Source organism: Myotis nattereri (assembly GCF_964212035.1).
Source record: "Myotis nattereri genome assembly, chromosome: 2".
NCBI classification, from domain to species: domain Eukaryota; kingdom Metazoa; phylum Chordata; class Mammalia; order Chiroptera; family Vespertilionidae; genus Myotis; species Myotis nattereri.
The window spans coordinates 193,460,487-193,480,521 of NC_138076.1; the positions used below are offsets into that span (position 1 = coordinate 193,460,487).

At 41.0% G+C, this 20,035-nt stretch overlaps 1 protein-coding gene across 1 annotated transcript; it reads left to right on the forward strand.

Moving 5' to 3' along the window:
* The first annotated feature begins 667 nt into the window (after positions 1-667).
* Positions 668-17,227, forward strand: MFAP5 (microfibril associated protein 5). Its single transcript, XM_081084708.1, has 10 exons — positions 668-804; positions 3,865-4,001; positions 4,556-4,615; positions 5,734-5,766; positions 8,406-8,444; positions 8,777-8,809; positions 12,012-12,038; positions 13,064-13,160; positions 13,922-13,995; positions 15,281-17,227. Exons 3-10 carry the CDS (start codon positions 4,558-4,560, stop codon positions 15,391-15,393), a joined length of 474 nt encoding a protein of 157 aa, XP_080940834.1. The 5' UTR covers positions 668-804; positions 3,865-4,001; positions 4,556-4,557; the 3' UTR covers positions 15,394-17,227.
* Positions 17,228-20,035: the final 2,808 nt, after the last annotated feature.

Consider the following 20,035-nt stretch of genomic DNA (forward strand, 5'->3'; position numbering starts at 1 on the left):
AGACCACCAGAAAATTTACACCACGCAGAATGAGACAAAAGCACTAATGATTGTAGATATAAGTTACATATGTTTCACATGCACTGATTTTCATTACAGCCTTGGTGTTACGATCCCTTTGTTAAAAAAGAAATAAGTAAAATCCCGTTGTCTCTGGAATAACTTGCTCACTTCCTCTGCCTCTTTCCCTGCCTTCTGTTCCCCTCCGATCACACTTCGATGCGTTGGCTAGTGGTTCCACGTCCTCTTGTGCTCTCAAACCACTTTCTTCTTTAGAACTTTATCCTCTACTTCTTTGCATTTGACTCAGTTTTTGAATGTTTCTCTCTCGAAATAGGAAGTTACTATTTCAAGTCTTCATCTCAACTCAGTTCAAATGTTGAAATTTTGAGTTGTTATGTACTGATCGTCCTGTCAGCTAGAGATGAGTAAAACCGAGCCTCTGCTATCAAGGAACTCTCAGTCTAATCCGAAATACGAATATGTAAAATAAATAATAACGCTGATGGCATAATTATAAAAACAAAGAGGGCCCTCAGTAGAGGGGAAGGTTAATCCTTCAGAAGCAAGGGGGTCAGGAAAGGTTTCTGGGGAGAGGCAACACTGAGCTGGGTTGTCATGCACATATAAGCATTAGATACTAGAGTTGGGCAAAGGATAGCACAGAAAGGAAGGGACAGAGAGTGCCATGTACAGAGGCATGAAGAACAGTGTGTTATAACAGGTCTGGGGTGCTAAGAAGCAGCAAGTTCTCCTTTGCCCAAGTTTTCTGAGGACATACGTTGGCTGCCTCTAAATCCTGCGGTGAGTCCATCTTTTAGGTTTGGCTGTCTCTACTCTATTGCTTCATTCCTCTATGCACACTGCTTTCTCTTCCCTCCCTTCTCCTCCCCCACCTCATATAACCCTCCTCCCTTCTTTTTCTTCCTTTTATGGAATATTTTTGTGTGTCTGTTTGGGCCCTGGATTTAATTTAGTTGGATTGGACTGTAGTAATAACGTTTCTGTACATTTGCCCAGAGGCCTTCAACTAATGGGTGTATTCTTACAGGCCAAAAAACAGATGAATAAATCCAGTTTGCTGTCCTGTATCTTTGCCTCCCTTCTCTTCCTTTGCACTTTGCCCCATCTTCCATTGCTTGGAGACCTTTTTAGAAAACTAAAAATTTCCTAGGTAACGCAAACATTTGGTTGCCTTCCTTAAGTCACTTGTGCACCTGCCACTCATTTCCATGGAGGACTTCTCTATCGCTGGAGATGTGTTCTCTGCCCATTAGAGACCCAGCCTGTGTCTAGTGGGAGTTCTGCTGCCCAGAGGCCTCTTCCCCAGTGTCAGCGAGAACCTCGGAAAATTATAGGTTCACATCTGTGAATGACCGTTGCTCATTTTTGACCACTGATGCTGATTATCATGTAATTCCATGATAAACTGATAATGTGATAGAACAGAGGCTGACCAAATCACCTTGGACAAAGTAAATAGGAGGTTCTCCGAACCTGGGGATCCAAACCTGGGCTCTAAAAATAAGTGGGGAGCTACCATGAAGGAGAAAAAAAAAAAAACTAACCAAACTACTCTAAAACCAACTGCACTTCTGCATGTTGATTAAGCCCAAGAATAGATGGTGGTTTCTGTTCTTCAGCCAGTTCTCGCCTTGCCTTCCTTTTCTCCCTGTCTGCCTCCTTCTGCCCAGCTCTAAACATTCTGTTCCATTTTCACTGACCTAACTTCAGACTCCCTCCCAGGACCCCAGGAGAGTGCCCCCGCCTACTGCCTGGGGAGGCTTTCCTGCACTTCAGTCTCTAGCTAGGCCAGCACGTTGAGGTCATTGCTCTCCCTGCCAAATGACTGGCCTCAGTTCAGTTTCTCCATCTGTCTGAGCTTCATGGAAAACATGATTGCTGCTCTAGGCTCTTTATTATATGACCTGCCTCAGATTGTCTGCTTTGCATCTGCTTTTTTGTTTTTCCCCCCCGATCAACACCCCCTGCCTTTTCCCCCCTGACTCTCCCCAGACTAGAATCACATCTGTTTTCCAGCCTCTGTACTCGCACTGCAGAGCAGATGGAAGAAGAGCAAGTTCTGGGCCAAGCAGATGAGGACAGAGCTGGGTTTGTACTCAGATTTGTGCTAGGGACTCACCAGAATACATGTATCTCAAAAATGGCACACTTACAGTTCCTTCAAAGGAGTCAGAGGTGCTATTCACTTATTTCTCATTATATCCAGTGCTCTCCCTTCTTTCCAGCTAGACAGCTAGTTATTTCTCTTCTTTCCTCCCTGGCTCCCTCCTCCCTTCCTTTACCCTCCTTTCCTCTAGTCTGTAATTTGTTAATACAATCTGCTCTGTGTCCATCTGTACTCTTCTCTAAGTTAGCTCATCAGAGAGATACACAATGTAGACTACAGGAGTTAACAGATGCCTTGACATTTGCAAAACTCTAGTGCACATAAGATTAACCACTCCTCCTTTTTGAGATTCTATAATTCAAGTTGATTCTTTCTAAAGTGGAGATATTTTATGGTCTAACCACTAGGGTTTCTATGAATAAGAGAAAATACAAAAGTTTTTAATAAAACTCCTGGATCTGAGAAAGTGTTATCTGTGGGGAAGCATGGGACTTGGTTGGAATGTCTGCATGGAGGATTCTCTGAAAGGTCGGGGGCCTCTGGGGGGAACTTGCCAAAGGTGGCAGCCCCTACCTTGACTTTTCCAAACAAGTCTGATCCCCTGGGGTGTTTTGCTAGAATCTCTATGTTTAGTCTCTAAAGACCTGACCTTGTAGAAGCATATACTTTCTCAAGGATGCTTACCCTGTAGATTGTATCTAGAGGTTAATTTTAGTTCAAGCTGTTGTGACAATAAAGTCTAAGAAGGCAGGTGAACAGGACTGCTTTTTACTTCTAAAGTAAAACGGTACCGTAGCCCTCTCTTTCATAGAAACGTGTGTCAGAGCAATCTGTTCATCCGTCGCTCAGGGTCGGCTGGTCAGCCCCGGCGGTCATCTACATATTACAGAATATGAGGAAAAGCACTGGTGGAAAGTAAGTCCAGCAGAACAAACATAAACTTGGCCCTCAGTTTCCTCTGGGCTTCTGATGGCATTTTGTCCTTAAGATTCCAGACACTAAGATTCTTAGCATAAACTTAGACAAAGCCAAAGACAAAATACAGCTGGCATCTCCTCCCACAGAGCTGCTCCACATTCCAAAATGATTTAGAGGGCACTGTGTCCCTCAACTTTTTCGAACCCTAAGACAGACAGCCCTCCTCTTGGACAAAATTTATGTGGTGTCTGTTTTTGCTTAGATGTGGGAATAAGTGGGATTTCTAGAGGAATAAAACAACAACAACAAGAGTCTGAATGCGTGGGTCAAGAAAGAGGCAAAGAAAGAAGATAATATAGGGGTACAAAGGAATTTGTTGGACTTGAAGAGATGAATGTCCAAAATGAACAAAACTGAGAAAGGAAGATGCAAAAATGATTCAAAGATGGAAGATAGTCAGAGATAGGAACAGTTTCTGGTGATGTGCAGAAACACATTCCAAGGATGAGGTAGAATCGATTAGGTAAGAAGGAACCCAGGGAATGGGGGTGGAGGGTGCCCAGGCCAGACTGCGAGAGGGAAAATAGGCTTGTGGAAGAAAGGCATATGAGGGCTTGGACCAACCCTTCTAGGGAGCAGCAGTATCTATCACCAGTGTGGTAATAACCTTTGGAATGAGGGTGTGAGTGACTGCAAATTCCCATCCCCCTTCTCATTTTATCCTCATTACACTCCTCTAGCCTGGCTCTCTCTCCCTCTCCCTCTCTTTCTCTCTCTCTCTTTCTCTCTCGCTCTACCTCATCTCATTGTTTCAGGAGGCCAAATTTGAAGTCCTTCCCAGGGAGTGGCCCTGTTCATCTTATTCTCCAGCCAAAGTGGGAATAGCGTGAGAAGGAGAGAGACACAGTCAGCAGCCAAAGGACTCGGTGGAAAGAGCAGAGGACCATAGACAGTGAGTTGTTTCATTGTATAAAACCCTAAATAAACAGAAGGAGTGTGTATGTGTGTGTGCATATGTGTGTGTGTGTGTGTGTGTGTGTATACATTGAAGGGCTGGAGGGGGGCGATTGGGAATCTCATTGAACAACTTAAAATTGAGCAGACACCACAATTAGGCACAACATTCAAATGAAAGAAGACACCAAGGTGAGCAGGTGACATAAACAAGTCACAGATACCAAAAGAGAAGGAGATCAGACCCCAGGGGTGAAAGAGACCACAGGGCAGGGGCAAACATGGACCATTCAGAATATAAAATTTTCTCTGACCTGGTAGAAAAGAGCAGGGAGAGTGAGAATAATGGTAAGTGACCAAAGAATGGAATTCGAATTGAGAAATAAATGTCGGGTGAAAGATATGAAGAGAGAAAGGTTTGAGTGATATGGGGGACCAGGAAAGGTCCTGGGAAGACAAAGCGATGTGGGCCACAGACAGCCCTCCCTGGAACTGAAATGCTGATGTGTCCCTGAGCGTTACAACCTCTACTCTCCCCACCATCCCTGTTAGATATGCTGCTCTTTGGACCCAAGGTGCTGCTGTTTCTCACTGCACTCATCATTCCCTCAGGTGAGTCCCTACCTTTATTCTTTTCTCCCTAAGATGCTAGCTCCTCAGCTATACACTTGTCTGGAGGTGTGTTAGAGTGGATTGGAAGGAGGTTGAAGGGGAATTGGCAGAGAAATGCTTGCTCTTGAGTTCTAGAATTGCTATGAAAGAGAAGAAAGGAATAGATTTGTGTGTTTTTTAAAAAGGCAGATATATGGAAAGAGATGACCTCAGACTTAAGAAAAGGTATCCTGAGAGTTATGAAATTAAGGTGAAATACATACAAATGCATATTAACCAAAAAAGGCTCACACACATAAATACCCAAGTACATAAATACCGAGGGAAAAGGAAGCTGATGCACACACATGTACAGACCACCTAATAAGAAAGTAGACCAAATTTAAATCCTGTAGAAAAACAGTAACACATACCAAACACTAGCACCCGCATACACACAAGTATATTCACTTGCACAGCAAAAATATGTGCCAAATCTATACACAGAACTAAATGATCTTCACAGATTTCACAGAAGCTGGCTAGAAGTTTAGTCATGGAAAATAAACTTTGGATTTTTTTTTTAAGTTCTATTCTATTTTTCTCATTCTGCCACATACAGACGGTGAGAAAATAATCTTTTTGGCTTGTACAGTAGTGTAGCTAGTGGGATGGCTGTGGGCATAGAAGGACAGGACAGGGTAGAATTGCTACTGGCTCTCTCTGTGGAACAGGACCCCATTCCTTCTGGCTGGGGATGAGGGCAACAGGGCATGCTGAGTCAGGGCAAAACAGAGCAGGGGTTTGTTCTCAGGAATTTGTTGTCTTGCTTAAGTGTTTCCACATTTGTGTGTAGCACTAATGATCTGAGTAATTTTGTATTGAACCATATAAAAATAAAACACAAAAAATAAAACACAGAAAGATAACGTACAACCACTTCCCCATCATTTTCTGGTTCATTTGATAAAAGTTTTTTGGGGCCCTAGCTGGTTTGGCTCAGTGAATAGAGTGTTGGCCTGCAAACTAAAGGGTCCTGGGTTCGAAATCAGTTAAAAATATTTTTAAAGCTTATGGGGGGTGGGGGGATTGTATAGAGCTGGAGTCACTCACATCTCTTTTCTCTTTCCTTTGTACAGACTGGACACCTCTAGGGGTCAGTGGTCAAGGAGGTAGGTGAACTTTTGGATCTGGGTTTTGTTGAGGTTATGTAAATGAATAGTCAGAATTAAAGAATCTGTAATACAGCGGAGATGTTACCACAGTGTGGGAAATAGGATCTAATTCACCAGTTTCTCTAATCCTATTATCCCATTCATAAAATCTTATCGTTTTTATTTATCTACCGAAACACTTTTCCCAGGACCTCCTCTATACCCATCTCTTGCTTACACTCTCCTCTGTTCATTTCTTATCTCACTCAGAAAATGCCCACTAATCCTAACAAAGCTTTTTCCTATCCATGTGACAATAGAGAAACTAAAATGCAAAGACAGGATTAGTAATTATCTCAGTACTATAGGCAAGTTGTGGCACAACTGAACAGAACTCAAACATTTTGGCTTCCAAAGGACTACTTCCTTCACTTTAATGAAGGAAATTCCAAGACATTCAACAAAGTTATAATTTATCTCTTACTATTTCCAACCTTTGTGAGCACAGCAGTGTGTAACTCATTAATGGGTCATAAAATCAAATGAGTGGGTCACAACTAGTATTTTTTATAGAATTAAGGTAGACTAGATTCATTTCTTTGGACTGAGTAAGGCCCAGTCTTGGACCTTATCTAATAACTAGAGGCCTGGTGCACAAATTTGTGCACCGGTGGGGTCCCTCAGCCTAGCCTGCACCCTCTCACAATCTAGGACCCCTCAGGGGATGTTGGATTGCTGGTTTCAGCCTGATCCCAGGCAGTCTGACATCCCCTGAGGGATGTGGTAGTGCACGAAGCAGCAGGCTGCCAGGGAGGAGCCCAAGCCCAGGCGCCTCGCTGCTGCCACTCATCCTGGCCCTGCTGCGCCTGCTGCTCTTGCTGTGGGGGTGCACTGACCATCAAGGGGCAGCTCCTGCATTGAGTGTCTGCCCCCTGGTGGTCAGTGCATGTCATAGTGACCAGTCGATTGGTTGACCGGTTGTACGGTCGACTGGTCGCTTAGGCTTTTAAATAGATAGATAGATATTTATGGCTTTGTGTTGCTTTTCTATCAGACATATTATAATATAAGATGAAAATGTCTCCTTAAAGATTTCTTTTCAGAGAACATAAATTCTAGGTAAGTATTTATATGGTGATAGCTCATGGAAAAGGTGGGTGAATTGAGGAATATGCAGAGAAGCAGTATTCTGCCCTGAAATCCCGAGGCAGTTGGGATACACTCTCAACCCCCTTGCCCTCCCTGCTTCTCTTCTCTTCTGTTTCTGTGAGTGGCTGGACTGGAATATGGCTAGAGAGAAGGGAAACAGGGCCAGATTGGGCTACACCCCAGAGGCTCCTCTCCCCTCACAGTCTCCGGAATGATTCGGGTCAGTGGTTTTTCAAATATCCTGTAAGACTGAAAGAAACCTGGATCCCTCTTATCAAGAGTTGCTCTAAAAGAAGAAAGTTTATACTGAGCAGTAAAGATAAAAATGCTCTATTGTCAGATCTGATTATTCTTCTGTCTGGAATTTTTTTTTTAATGAGATAAGCAGTTAGCAGGGGTAATTCCTTCATAATGCTTTATTTGTATTTTTCCTCTACTACAATGATCAATAACTCTGGCGTGCTTCATTAAAATGCTATTCTCGCTACCTTTAAATCTGACGTTTAGACTCTGAAGTGAAAAGAAGTCAAACCAAATTATGTGAATTTGCTGACCCCTAGTGGGTAAAATAGATTATGACTACAAGCTTTCTACAATGAAGGATCATTCTAGCTGGGGTATTTGCTATTGCTATTAGATATTAACACCGCTTTGTTATTTTTTTTAATTAAAAAAAACTTGTTATAGGAAGTGCTATTATTTGTGGCTTTAAATAGGTACAGTCTTCTTTATTTATTCCAATAGATTCCACCTTAAGACATGGACCATTTTTATTCCTTCTCCTCCTGCCTGTACTTTCCAGTGATCAACTACAAGGCATTGTCTACTAACACAGGCATTTTCCCTCCCCTCCCTTCACCTCGCTTCTCACTGAGCATAAAATTACCAACATCACCTTTTGTAAACACTCTTGTAGATAAGCATATCAGCAGACTGATATCCAATTACATCAAAGTTATCAATAGCAAAATCAGTGTCTTTGGTAAAGATAATTTTCATTTTGAGTAAGCATTGCAAAAAGGTCACCAATCCATTGTACTTATTAGCAAGCTCTATGACCTTGGGTAAGTTATTTATCTGTAAAAACAGGGATTTAAACAGCGCCTGGCACATAATTAACTCAGATTATCTAAATGTAGTATCATCTGTTAGGACAATAAAAATAATATAAATTATTCCTGAAGTCTAATGCTTAATCAAAGTCCAACTGAGAAAGGGGTGTCTGTGGAAGATAATCTGATGGGCATGTAGTTTAACTTATTCATTCCTCTCTAATACAGACAAAGGAAAGAAGACATTCTAGGGTCAAGGACTACAAGGGTATATTCATGGAAACAGGAAAGTGACATTTGGTTGGTTTAGAGGGGAAGGACTTAGGCTGGGAAGCAAACAAGAAAAACAATTGTGGAATACTTACTCTGTGCTGGCCACTGTGCTCAACAATTCCACTTACTCGGAGGGGTAAAAAGAATGCTCAGAAAATGTTTTGATTTTTTATTTCTCTCTAGCAACTGAGGCACCCGAGGAAAACTTGACAGACGATCCTAGTAAGTTTTTCTTTATTTCTTTGCTTTCATATTGGGGATAGAAGGATTGATGCTGCAGTCTATACAAAGAAAGCCTAAAAAAGAGGTTGGTGGGCACTCTGAACTCATGCAGAGCTCCATTGTCTATCGTAGATGCCACCGATGCTGCTAGCATGCCCAAGCTTCTTCTCTCCTCCATTTCCTTCTGTGAAAGTCCCTTACATTCACCCCCACAGTCCACATTCTTTCACCTCAGTCTTTCCTGCCTCCTTTTAGATCATCATCCCTTATCCTGCTTCCCTTTCTACTTTTCCTACTTGCATTTTTCATTCTCTGTGTTGTTTCCTTTGCAGATTTGGTAGTTGAACTCTCTACAGATGAAACAGGTAGCTTTTACTACAGTTCTTTAAAAATGGCATGATTCTCACAACATTTATTCCAGCTCTTAAGTTAATCCTTTTTTTTTTTTATCTCTGGGAAAGGCATAGAGAGATTGTGGGCATGTTGTTTAGTGACAGTGAGATAAAAAGAAAGAGAGGGCCCCTAGTCCTCTAAAAAGAGGAAACAAAGTGGATTAATAGTTAAAATAAGTCATGAATGATAAACGCTCCCCCAAATTAGTCTAATGTCAATAGGACAAATATTCTTCAAAAATATTCACAATTACTTCAATTAATTCTATTTCATTGGACATAATACACAAACTCAGCCATAGCCTTGACCTTGACCTAATATTTCCATTCTCCTTTTTTTAAATTGATTTTTTTACAGAGAGGAGGGGAGAGGGATAGAGAGTTAGAAACATTGATGAGAGAGAAACATCGATCAGCTGCCTTCTGCACACCCACTGGGGATGTGCCCACAACCAATGTACATGCCCTTGACCAGAATCAAACCTGGGACCCTTCAGTCCACAGGCTGATGCCCTATCCTCTGAGCCAAACTGGTTAGGGCTCCATTCTCCCTTTTTAATTCTGCCTTCTCCCTTCCAATTCAAAGCCCTCCTCACACCTGCTGTTTTGTGCCTTTTCAGCTCTGGCCGATATTGTGCCTTCCACAGATGACCTGGGTGAGTTCAGATCTGGGAGCCCAGGGTCACCGGGGCCATTCTGGGCTTTCCCTAGAGCCTATTATGGAAGGCATGACAGCTGGTGAAGGATCCTAAATATACAGGGTTACAGTTTATGTAGCACTTTCTTCCCACAATTAAATTTAATGACTTTTTTTGATCCCCTAACGAGCATAACTATGCCAAGTGTTTGATGTACAAAATACCAACTCATGATCTTTTAATGTTTCTAAGACTATATGAGTAAAACAAAATATATAACCAAAGAAATGTATGGGAGATAAAGAAAAACTTTCTAGAAGTAATGGTCAAGCTGAATCTTGAAAGAAGAATTGGTGCAAGCCAGGCAATTATGGAAGGGATGTGCATTCCAACCAAAGGAAATAGCTGTTCAAACAGGTGAAAGCAAAATAGAGCTTGGCACACTGGAAAAACAGATTTTTTTAAATGATTAGGGTCAAACCCACAAGGATTAAGTGGTAAGACATGAGAGAAGGAGATCACAACTACATTATTTTAAGCAAATATTTACTGAAAACCTGCTACATAGGTGCCAGGATATAAAGGTAAATAAAACTAATTTTCTTCTACTAGATATTTTTTGTCTAATAGACAAGATAGACAAGTGAACAGATGAAAAAGAGCCCTTGACTATATTCAGTGTTGGGGGTTAGGAAAGGCTTTTCTGGAGAGCGCATTGTCTAAAATGCTCCTTGGAAGACAAATAGAAGTGAATCAAGTGAATAGAAAGGGAAGAGCTTTAGGTAAAGAAAGTAATGTGGGCAAAGGCTTGGGGTGGAAACAAAAACCAATCAGAGTATAGTTTATGCAAAGGAAGGTTCCAATCAGACTTATGAATTGGAAAACCAATGAGGATGACGTTGCGGCAGTCCCGATAAAAGGTGGTGGCCTGATCAGGTTGGCATGGCTTAGTGGTTAAGCTTCGACCTAGATACCAGGAGGTCATGGTTGATTCCCAGTCAGGGCAACATGCCCGGGTTCCAGGTTCGACCCCCAGTAGGAGGCATGCATTTGATTTCAGAGAGGAAAGGATAGGGGAAGAGAGAGAGAGAGAGAGAGAGAGAGAAACATCAATGATGAGAGAGAATCATCGATCAGCTGCCACCTGCACACCCCGTATTGGGGATTGAGCCCACAACCTGGTCATGTGCTTTTGACTGGAATCCAACCCAGGACCTTTCAGTCCACAGGCTGACGCTCTATCCACCTAGCCAAACCGGCTGGGGCTGAAATCAGTAATATATATATATATATATATATATATATATATATATATATATATATATATATATATTAAAAAAGATGGTGGCCTGAACTAAGGTAAAAGCGGTGAGAATTGAATGTGAACTGCAAGGGGGAGGAGACTGTTGTGATGATGTTCAGCTTTCCATCAGGTAGATGGTGGCTGTTGTGTGGATGGTACTACTATTCACTGAAGAACAATTTGAATTGGAAAAAATAATTAAGTCAGTTTGGGATTGATGGATTCGAAAAATCCATTAAATCTTTTATAACACGGTAGCTAGATTTATAGGTCTGAAGCTTGAAGAGAGATCTGGGCTAAAAGTATAAATTTGAGAATTTTCAGAATATAAACTTGGAACTGAAACCATGGGATAGATGAGATCACCTAACACACTTCCTATAATGTCCTATTAGCAACTCTGCCAATCACATTTTTACTGATAACTCCCATAGTTAGTTAATTCCCTCAAGATCCATCTTGCTCCGTAATTTGTTCTCCATTCTTCAAATTAGGCCCATATTTAACCAGCGCCTAGGTTAGATTAGGCTATGGCCATGACCCTTGCTATTCTTTATTGAATAAATTTTATCAAAGAACACATGATAGTGTATCTGATTTACAGAGAGGAAAATTTCTTTTTTAAAAAAATATATTTTATTGATTTTTTTTACAGAGAGGAGTGGAGAGGGATAGAGAGAAACATCGATGAGAGAGAAACATCGATCAGCTGCCTCCTGCACACTCCCTACTGGGGATTTGCCCGCAACCAAGGTACATGCCCTTGACCGGAATCGAACCTGGGACTCTTCAGTCCACAGGCTGACGCGCTATCCACTGAGCCAAACCACTTAGGGTGGAAAATTTCTTTTTTGAAGAGCTTCTACAGCAAAAATATTTTCTCTTTTTAGCTCTAGGCTGAAACTCTTCTGAGCATGTGGCTATTTGTTGTGTCCCTACTAAATTTGTTTATTGTCAATAATACAAAATCCTCTCAATATAATAAAATTTTCAACTCCCTAAGAAAGGCAAAATCATATTTACCATCCTAACTTCTAAATCACTGCAATTGTGCGAATCAAAACAAACCATTATGGGTTTGTTTGCTCTTTAGAAGTTGTTAAAGAGTTATTAAATCGTTTGTTTCTTATCTACATGGGTGCCCCCACATGGGTTTCAAATGAGGTAGCATGACAGTTATAGAGGTAGTAACTTCTAGAACTAATAATAACTGAATAAAATTTCTGCCTTCCAGCCTCACCCAGTGATAAAAACACCACAGGTATGATTGTCTTTTTCCTAAGCTTTTTTGTCTTCTGGAGGATTCCTTACCTCTTTGTTCTTTGAAGGGTACATATCTTCTAGTTTACTTCCAATTTTTTTCTCAAAGATTATTTTTAGTGTCCTTAATTCTTCCTCCCGCAGCCCCACCCCTGCCTTTGTATATGAGCTTCTGTCCTAAAAGTCATGGTGAAAAGATTTGACCACCCCTTCATTATCCCAAAACAATCCTTTGGACTTTATTTGGTTACAGGGTTGGGAACTAACTGCAAGAACTCAATAGTATTACAGACATCACGACTAAAATTGCTTTCTCTAATACAGCGGTTCTCAACCTTTCTAATGCCTCGACCCTTTAATACAGTTCCTCATGTTGTGGTGACCCCCAATTTCATTGTTACAAATTGAACATAATTAAAGCACAGTAATTAATCACAAAAACAATATGTAATTATATATGTGTTTTCCAATGGTCTCAGGTGACCCGTGTGAAAGGGTCGTTCAACCCCCAAAGGGGTCGCGACCCACAGGTTGAGAACTGCTGCTCTAATGCATTGATAATTCTGATGTGCAGCTATTGTTGACAACTACTGAGACAGGAAAATAGTTACCCGTCTTAGAAATTCCGTTTTTCAGAACGGGATCATCAGCATTTTTGTTTGATATTTCACCTGTGTAATGCTAGGAGAACTTTTTTCCTAGAAAACCCCGCAGAGATTATTTTAGCCACTTCTACTTCCAGGTAGGAAAGCACCTAAATTTCACTTTAGTCAATTTCCTATTACTCTGCTTTGGTGAGCAGGAAAGAGATGCCACAACTTACAAAGATCTTCTGTAGAGACTACCTTGTATGCTTTTCCCACGTTTTCTCTCCTCCTCCATCCCCTTTTTAAAAAATGTTTATCTTTATTGTTGTATTACAGATGTCCCCCATTGTTTGTGTGTGTTTTTTTCTCCTCTACCTCTTCAATCTTTTGTTTATATCTCTCATGTTTGTTACACCTCTTCCTATTTATTTTGTGTAAGCTTCTTCAGAGTGCCGGGATGAAAAATTTGCTTGCACAAGACTCTACTCTGTGCATCGGCCAGTCAAGCAGTGCGTTCATCAGTTATGCTTTACCAGGTAAGGGGTCCCAGAATACCCAGAAAGCGTCTTCCATGATAGTGTTTTCATGTCAGCAACTATTTAATGACTTCCGCTATGGAATTTCAGTCTTTGGAGGGACAGAAAATTTTAGCATAATCCTCTTCAGCGGTTCTCAACCTGTGGGTTGAGAACAATGAAAATACATCCTGCATATCAGATATTTACATTACGATTCATAACAGTAGCAAAATTACAGTTATGAAGTAGCAACGAAAATAATTTTATGGTTGGGGGTCACCACAACATGAAGAACTGTATTAAAGGGTCACGGAATTAGGAAGGTTGAGAACCACTGCTAGAGTCTAGCTGTTACTGAAAGTACCAAATAGAACCTGGAGTCTGGATTGAGGTATTCAGAGTACAGGCTGACTAACAAGTCCAGATGCTAGAGGGCAAATAAAAGTAAAGGCTGGAGGAAGGATAGTCACGAGGGAAACACAAGTACGTTGAATTTACTACCTCATAGAAAAAGGCTGAAATGAAAGATCCAAGTCTGAAGTTAGAAAATAGTGGGGGGGGAGTTAGTATTAAGCTTGATTCTAGGGAGAGTATGCAAAGTGTCGCTAATAAGAGTAATACCATTTTCTGAAATACCTAAGGAAATTCAGATAAGAGTGGGGAAATACCTAAGGAAATTCAAATAAGAAGTTGAAAAGGCATCTTAGGCCTAGGCTAGTTCTCCCTCTCAACACTTCTTTCTGTCTCCTTATTTAACCATGACATTGGGACTATGGCAGTTTACGACGCATGTACATCATCAATAATGAGATTTGCTCCCGTCTTGTCTGTAAAGAACATGAAGCTATGAAAGGTAAGATGATGTCTGTGTTTGTAGTGGGGGAAGGGACGGTTATGAGGGAGGTAAAGAGGGACACAATGCTAATGGATCCAAGATCTGGCTTTGGTGGAAGGCTTTAGGTCACCCTCTTAGCTCACATCAGCCCCTTCTCCACCAAGTTACCCCAAGTAAGTAATCTAAGTAAAGCAGCATGCTTAATACATAAACATAACCCTACAAAAAGTACCCCCAGATCTCTTTCCAATTAGATAGTAACTCCAAATCTCTCCTGTATTTGGTCAGAGCTCTGGCTGCTTTGAAGATCATTCACTGAGGTTCTAGGTAAAAAGGCCAAGTCAATCATTACAAATAGAGATGCTACTCGTCTGCAGCCATGTTTATAACTACAAAAAAACCCTGCACAAAACATTAATTTGGAGACAGTAATGTTTGGGTAGGCCTTTAATTAAATTAGAAATAGATTGGACATTTAGAAACTGGCTACCTTAAAAACAGTCCACAGCTTGCAAGCACCCTTTATATTGCTCATTGTGAAATTTCTGAGGTAGAGGAAGGTAGAAAGACTTTGTAAAAACAATTAAAAGGGTCGAAAGTGAATGACCATGTATGATGGGAACAAAGATTCTTCTCACCTTCTCCATCGGCCAGCCCCCAAAGGTGGCTGTGGTTGGAGAGGGCACCACAGACAAGCCACTTCTGACTAAGCAGCCCGCCTTGTGCTGAGTTCCTGACTAAAAGCTGTACTTAACTTCGGAGAAGGAAACTTGCTGCTTGTCCCCACTGGCTCTGTGCAAGCCACCTGCAAGGGAAGCACCTTGAGACTGAGGTTGAGTATTTGGGACTCTAGGCACTTTCAAGGGTCTCTGGGGACTTAGTCAAGTCAGCTATTTGCTCATAGTAAACACTTAGGTATATATTGAGCGATTGAAGCTCATTTTCTGGTTATTCAAAAGTCCATGATTAGAAAAAGTGGGAGCTAGGTGTAGAAAGGAAACTAACATTTACTGACCACCTGTGCTAGGTACTTTGCATACATTATTCCATTTTAATACAACTAAACTGTTGAGGCAGGTACTTTAATGTTTATTTTATAGAGAGGATAGTGAAGGTCAGAAAATTTAAGAAACTTTCTAGTAAATCTCTAGTGGTAAATAAGTGGTAGAGCTGTGATCCTAACTCAGATATATTCCTCCCCAACCTTCTCACTCCACCACACTGGTCTTCTCTTTCCCTTAAAACATCAGCCCTTTGTTATCTTCCCACATTCTAATCCCATCATTCTCTGCTTCTCTCCTAGATGAGATTTGCCGCCAGATGGCTGGTCTGCCCCCAAGGCGACTCCGGCGTTCCAACTACTTCCGACTTCCTCCCTGTGAAAATGTCAATTTGCAGAGACCCAATGGTCTGTGATCATCAAGGGAAAGGAAAAAAGAAGAAAAAAATGTATGGGTGGGATGAAGAGAATGCTTTAGGAAGAGGGAACTCCTTGTCTAACCATTGTCAGCTAACCCATACATTAGTATTTCTTAGACCAAACCCTTTGCAATGTTTAGCTTTTACCCCTACTCCCTGATGTTTCACCCAGACTGAAACATTGATCTCATTTTTGGTACTTACAATACAAACTCTATATTATTGCATGGTTTTACTGCTTCCCGATATCATAGACATAGTAGATAAATGATGACCAGGCAGTTTAAATGCAATTTCAAGGGAAAATAAACTTAAGGTTAATAATAGTTACTATTGAAGCAGTCTGAGATAGTTCTTAGGGTGGAAGAAATTATCATGGTCTATTTTGGCTAGCCATAGAACTTCATTTACTTTCCTTACAAGAGTTTCCTATATTAACTACCCTTTTTTTCCTATAAAATTATAGTCCTCTTTACTCTTATTTTAACTATTTTGCTGACTATCATAACATTTACTTGGCAGGTTCTCTTTATGAAAAAGGTCATGACAATTTTTGTAGCTCTAGAAAATTCTCCAGAACCAATATTTATACAATCCTACTAACAATATATAAAGACCCCAAATGTTGCCTTCTGCTAAGCTCAGAGGCTGAGGCTAAAGAGAGGAGTATGCCAGGTATAGAACTTGGACCCATGGTTTCCTATTCAGTTGTTGATGTGGTTGTCCAATGGCAAATAAGGGTAGAAAGTAAGTCTCATTTTCTTACTCATTTATGGTAGAATTGGGGTTAGTCCACATCCACAGGTAAATTAGACAACTAATGTCAAACCATATCACTGGTCTGAGTTTTTGTGAGTTGTTGCTACTTCCATTCTCACCACTTACCAAAATCTGTAGCAATTATTATTCAAATAGATTCTGGAATAGCCTCATTTGGGGCCTAATAAGGGCATTCAGACCTGAACTTTAATAGGCAGGCACAAAGTTTACCTAATGGTTTATAGAAAAAAGTAAAAGAAGCACAATATTTAGACAACCCACACTTTTATCCTGGGTCTAGCAGTAACTAGGTAGCCTCAGATAAGTCATGTTTCCTCACTAGGCCCTGGTTTAATTTCCCCACTTTTAACAAGAGAAGGTTTAATGTACATTAGTTTCTTTTAATTCTATGATTCTCAAAACTTAAATGTATTGTTAATATTTCTTGAAGCCTAGAGATGTAGTCTAACTCATAACAGACATGTCTGCTTTATAAGGTGGGGAAATAGCCTGTATTAATTAAATGGACAATAGTCCACAATATAATAGAACAAAATTTCACTATAGGTGACAAATTATATATTATGGACCGTCTATCTGAATAACTCAGTAAGCTTCTTAAAAAGCCAATAGAATTCAAGTAGGAACTAGGGGAATCTGAGATAACCAGTTATATATGATAGAATACCACTTGTAGGGAGTGAATTTCTGTCCTATCGCTGAGAAAACTACCCTGAGTCTTGGATTCTTGCTGTTAAGAAGCAATTTAGTTTAATGGGATTTGCACAATTTATTAAAGAAAAATGTTCGAAAAGGTCCCAAGGCATGCAATTTCTGCTCCACAGCCTCTAGAAGTAAATGTACTGACACATAGACAAACATATTATATGCATATTGTAGCCGCTGTAGAGAAATCTCATGGGCACAGAGCTCCCAAGAATCATGTCAAAATGTCTTCATGAACTTGACCCTCCTACCGCACATTGAACGAGAGGTAGCTTTCTCCACTGGAAAGCACCTCAATCCCAGCATTGTGTATATTGCAAATTAAACATTTTAACATAATTGTTCCAAATTTTCTTCTCAGAAGAGAGAAGTGTGTGTGTCTGTTACTTCTTTTTCTATTTTATGTTTAAAAAGAAGACCTGAACTCATGCTTTTATTCCATTTTGAAAACTAAATAACAATATTGCTCAACTCTCTCTATTCCACTATCCTCTGTTGTATCCCTCTTCACTCCATAACTTTACTGTTGGTCCTCCAACATTCCAAATTTATTTACTTTCCTCCTGATGCCCTTCCTCGGTTCACCGGAAAATTCTTTCTTTTCTGCCCCCTTTAGGACCAACTGTCTTGCAAGGTGAAGTTCATGCTTTATTTTCACTTCTCTTTTGCATGATCAGATTCCTGTGTTTTGCCATTTCTCATTTTTCTTATGTTCTCTACCTGTTTTACTCTTCTTGATATGTAAATTAACTTGTCTAACTCACTTCCCAGCCTCTTTCCTCTCATCATTATAAAATACTCTTCTCCCTTATAGCTTCCTCCTAAAAATGGTCCCAGGTCAAAGCTTCTGAGGAGAAGTACCACTTCTTAACCTCTGTACTCTCTTCTCCATGGGCAGAATCCCATTCACCTCCTTTCTGTTTTTTGTTTGTTTGTAGGGTGTGTTTTGTGTGTGTTTTTTTTAAAGCCTTGACCCATTGTAAATCAGACCAATAACCCAAAACAAATGGAATAGGGAAACTGAGACAGATAATTAAACAGTAGTTTGCAGCCTCCTAGAAAAATCTAGATGCCAAGCAGTTTGTAGTCATTTAGTAAATCCTATCTTCCCTAAACCAGGGACATTTTAAAAGTGAATGGTTTGCACTTCTCCTCCCCAATCAAAGGGTAAATAGCCAAAATCACCCTATTCATGGAGACAGATAGCAAAAATCCAATTAGTGCCATTTTCCAACATCTGTCCATTACCCAAGGACGGATGCAGAGAATAAACCTTATTTTAGTACATCAGCACAAAGCTGATGAATATTCTACTGAGATCTTTCTTTAAGAACTCTGTCCTAGCTGGTTTGGCTCAGTGGATAAAGAGTCGGCCTGCAGACTGAAGGGTCCCATGTTCAGTTCCTGTCAAGGGCACATGCCCAGGTTGCAGGCTCAGTCCCCAGTAGGGGGTGTGCAGGAGGAAGCCGATCAATGATTCTCTCTCTTCGTTGATGTTTCTAGCTCTCTCTCCCTCTCCCTTCCTCTCTGAAATCAATAAAAATATACTTAAAAAAAAAGAACTACTTTAAATGCACAGCCTTTAAACCCCCTCAGAACAAAGGTCCAGAGTGCACTCTCCCTCCCAGGAGCACGCCCATGCCTCTTCCCACAGGGGTGCATCTCCTAAACTCTAAGGGACCCCATGAGGCCTGCAGCCAGGGCAATGGACAATGACAGTTCATCCCAGGAAAACCCCCTGAACCTGTCCCCAAAGTCCCTTTATCTCTGTTTGTTTGTTTGTTTTTAATATTTTTAAATTTATTTCAGATAAGAAGGAAGAGAGAGACAGAAACATCAATAATGAGAATCATTGATTGGCTGCCTCCTGCATGCCCCGCACTGGGAATTGAGCCAGAAACCCGGGCATGTGCCCTGACCAGGAATCGAACCAGGACCTCCTGGTTCATATGTCAACAGCTACCACTGAGCCAACCAGCCGGGCTTCTCTGATTTCTTAGTGAGCCAAAGCAGACAGGTCTAGACCGGTAGTCGGCAAACCTCGGCTTGCGAGCCACATATGGCTCTTTGGCCCCATGGCATGGGCCACAAAGTTTCAATCGCACTGTACATGTGCGTCCGCACGTGGTATTTTGTGGAAAAGCCACACTCAAGGGGCCAGTTTCCCGACCACTGGTCTAGACTCATTTCTCCAACCCTTTCTTATTTTGTGCCTCAAAAGTTTTACCTAGACTTCTGTTGTGAAATTTGTTCTGCAGGAAGTCAAGAACACACACCCTGGGAACCTACCAGCTGGCCCCAGGCAGACCCTCTCAGGGCCAGGTTCCATTTCCAGTAACAATTGCAGGTCCCTAATGGTCTAGTTTTTTTCCCTTGTTCCTCCCACAAAAAAATTTGAAAACCTTTTACTCTTTAAGGTATTAATGTTATCTTTTTTTTTTCTTATCAATGCAAATGATAGCCTTCATAAGCAAGGAACTTAAAATTTGATGAGAAAGAATTACGTGAACCAAAACAATGGATTTTAAATGTTGGAATTGAAGGGTTTGGTTAAAAGTTAGGCAATTTGAATGCCTTCCTGATACCTTGAAGAGATAGCAGGCTTATCTGCCTACTATAAGATTCACCCTTATGTTCTCTTCCAAAATTGAATCTATCCTGCTCTGAGCCTAACATTTTCCCATAGTTCATGCTTATAATAGAAGAAAGTTCTCCTTGAATGAACAAGTAAGTTCTGGAAATTCAAGTGTGCTCTGCACTCTCTAAATATAGTTCCATGCACACTTTCTCTGAGTATCCTTTTGACTTACAGGCAGATGGTGCAAACCCCAGCTGGTCTCCCACTTCTGGACCTTATTTATGATGACATCAAGCACTATATGTTGCTAGCCACAAGCTCCACCCTCCTCTGCTTTACGTGCTGTGGCAAAAGTTGACTTTGACCGAATACTTTACACCTGGTCAGAAGGTGCAAGCAACTTGCAACCTCTAAGGTTCTCCCTTCCTTCGGTACTGCTGCAACACCGTGAAGAAAGAAATCAAAGAAGCAGAAAAGAAGATAGCAGAGCGCTAAACAAGAGGGATAAGGAGATGGGAGAGTGATGACAGGTGGCCATCAGGGCAGGAGAACCAGGAGGCTAGAAGTTGGGAATTC

Coding starts and splice junctions, on each gene's coding strand:
- MFAP5 (XM_081084708.1), top strand. CDS start 4,558: ATGCTGCTCTTTGGACCCAAGGTGCTGCTGTTTCTCACTGCACTCATC. Junction 4,616..5,733: donor TGCACTCATCATTCCCTCAG/GTGAGTCCCTAC, acceptor TCCTTTGTACAG/ACTGGACACCTCTAGGGGTC. Junction 5,767..8,405: donor AGGGGTCAGTGGTCAAGGAG/GTAGGTGAACTT, acceptor ATTTCTCTCTAG/CAACTGAGGCACCCGAGGAA.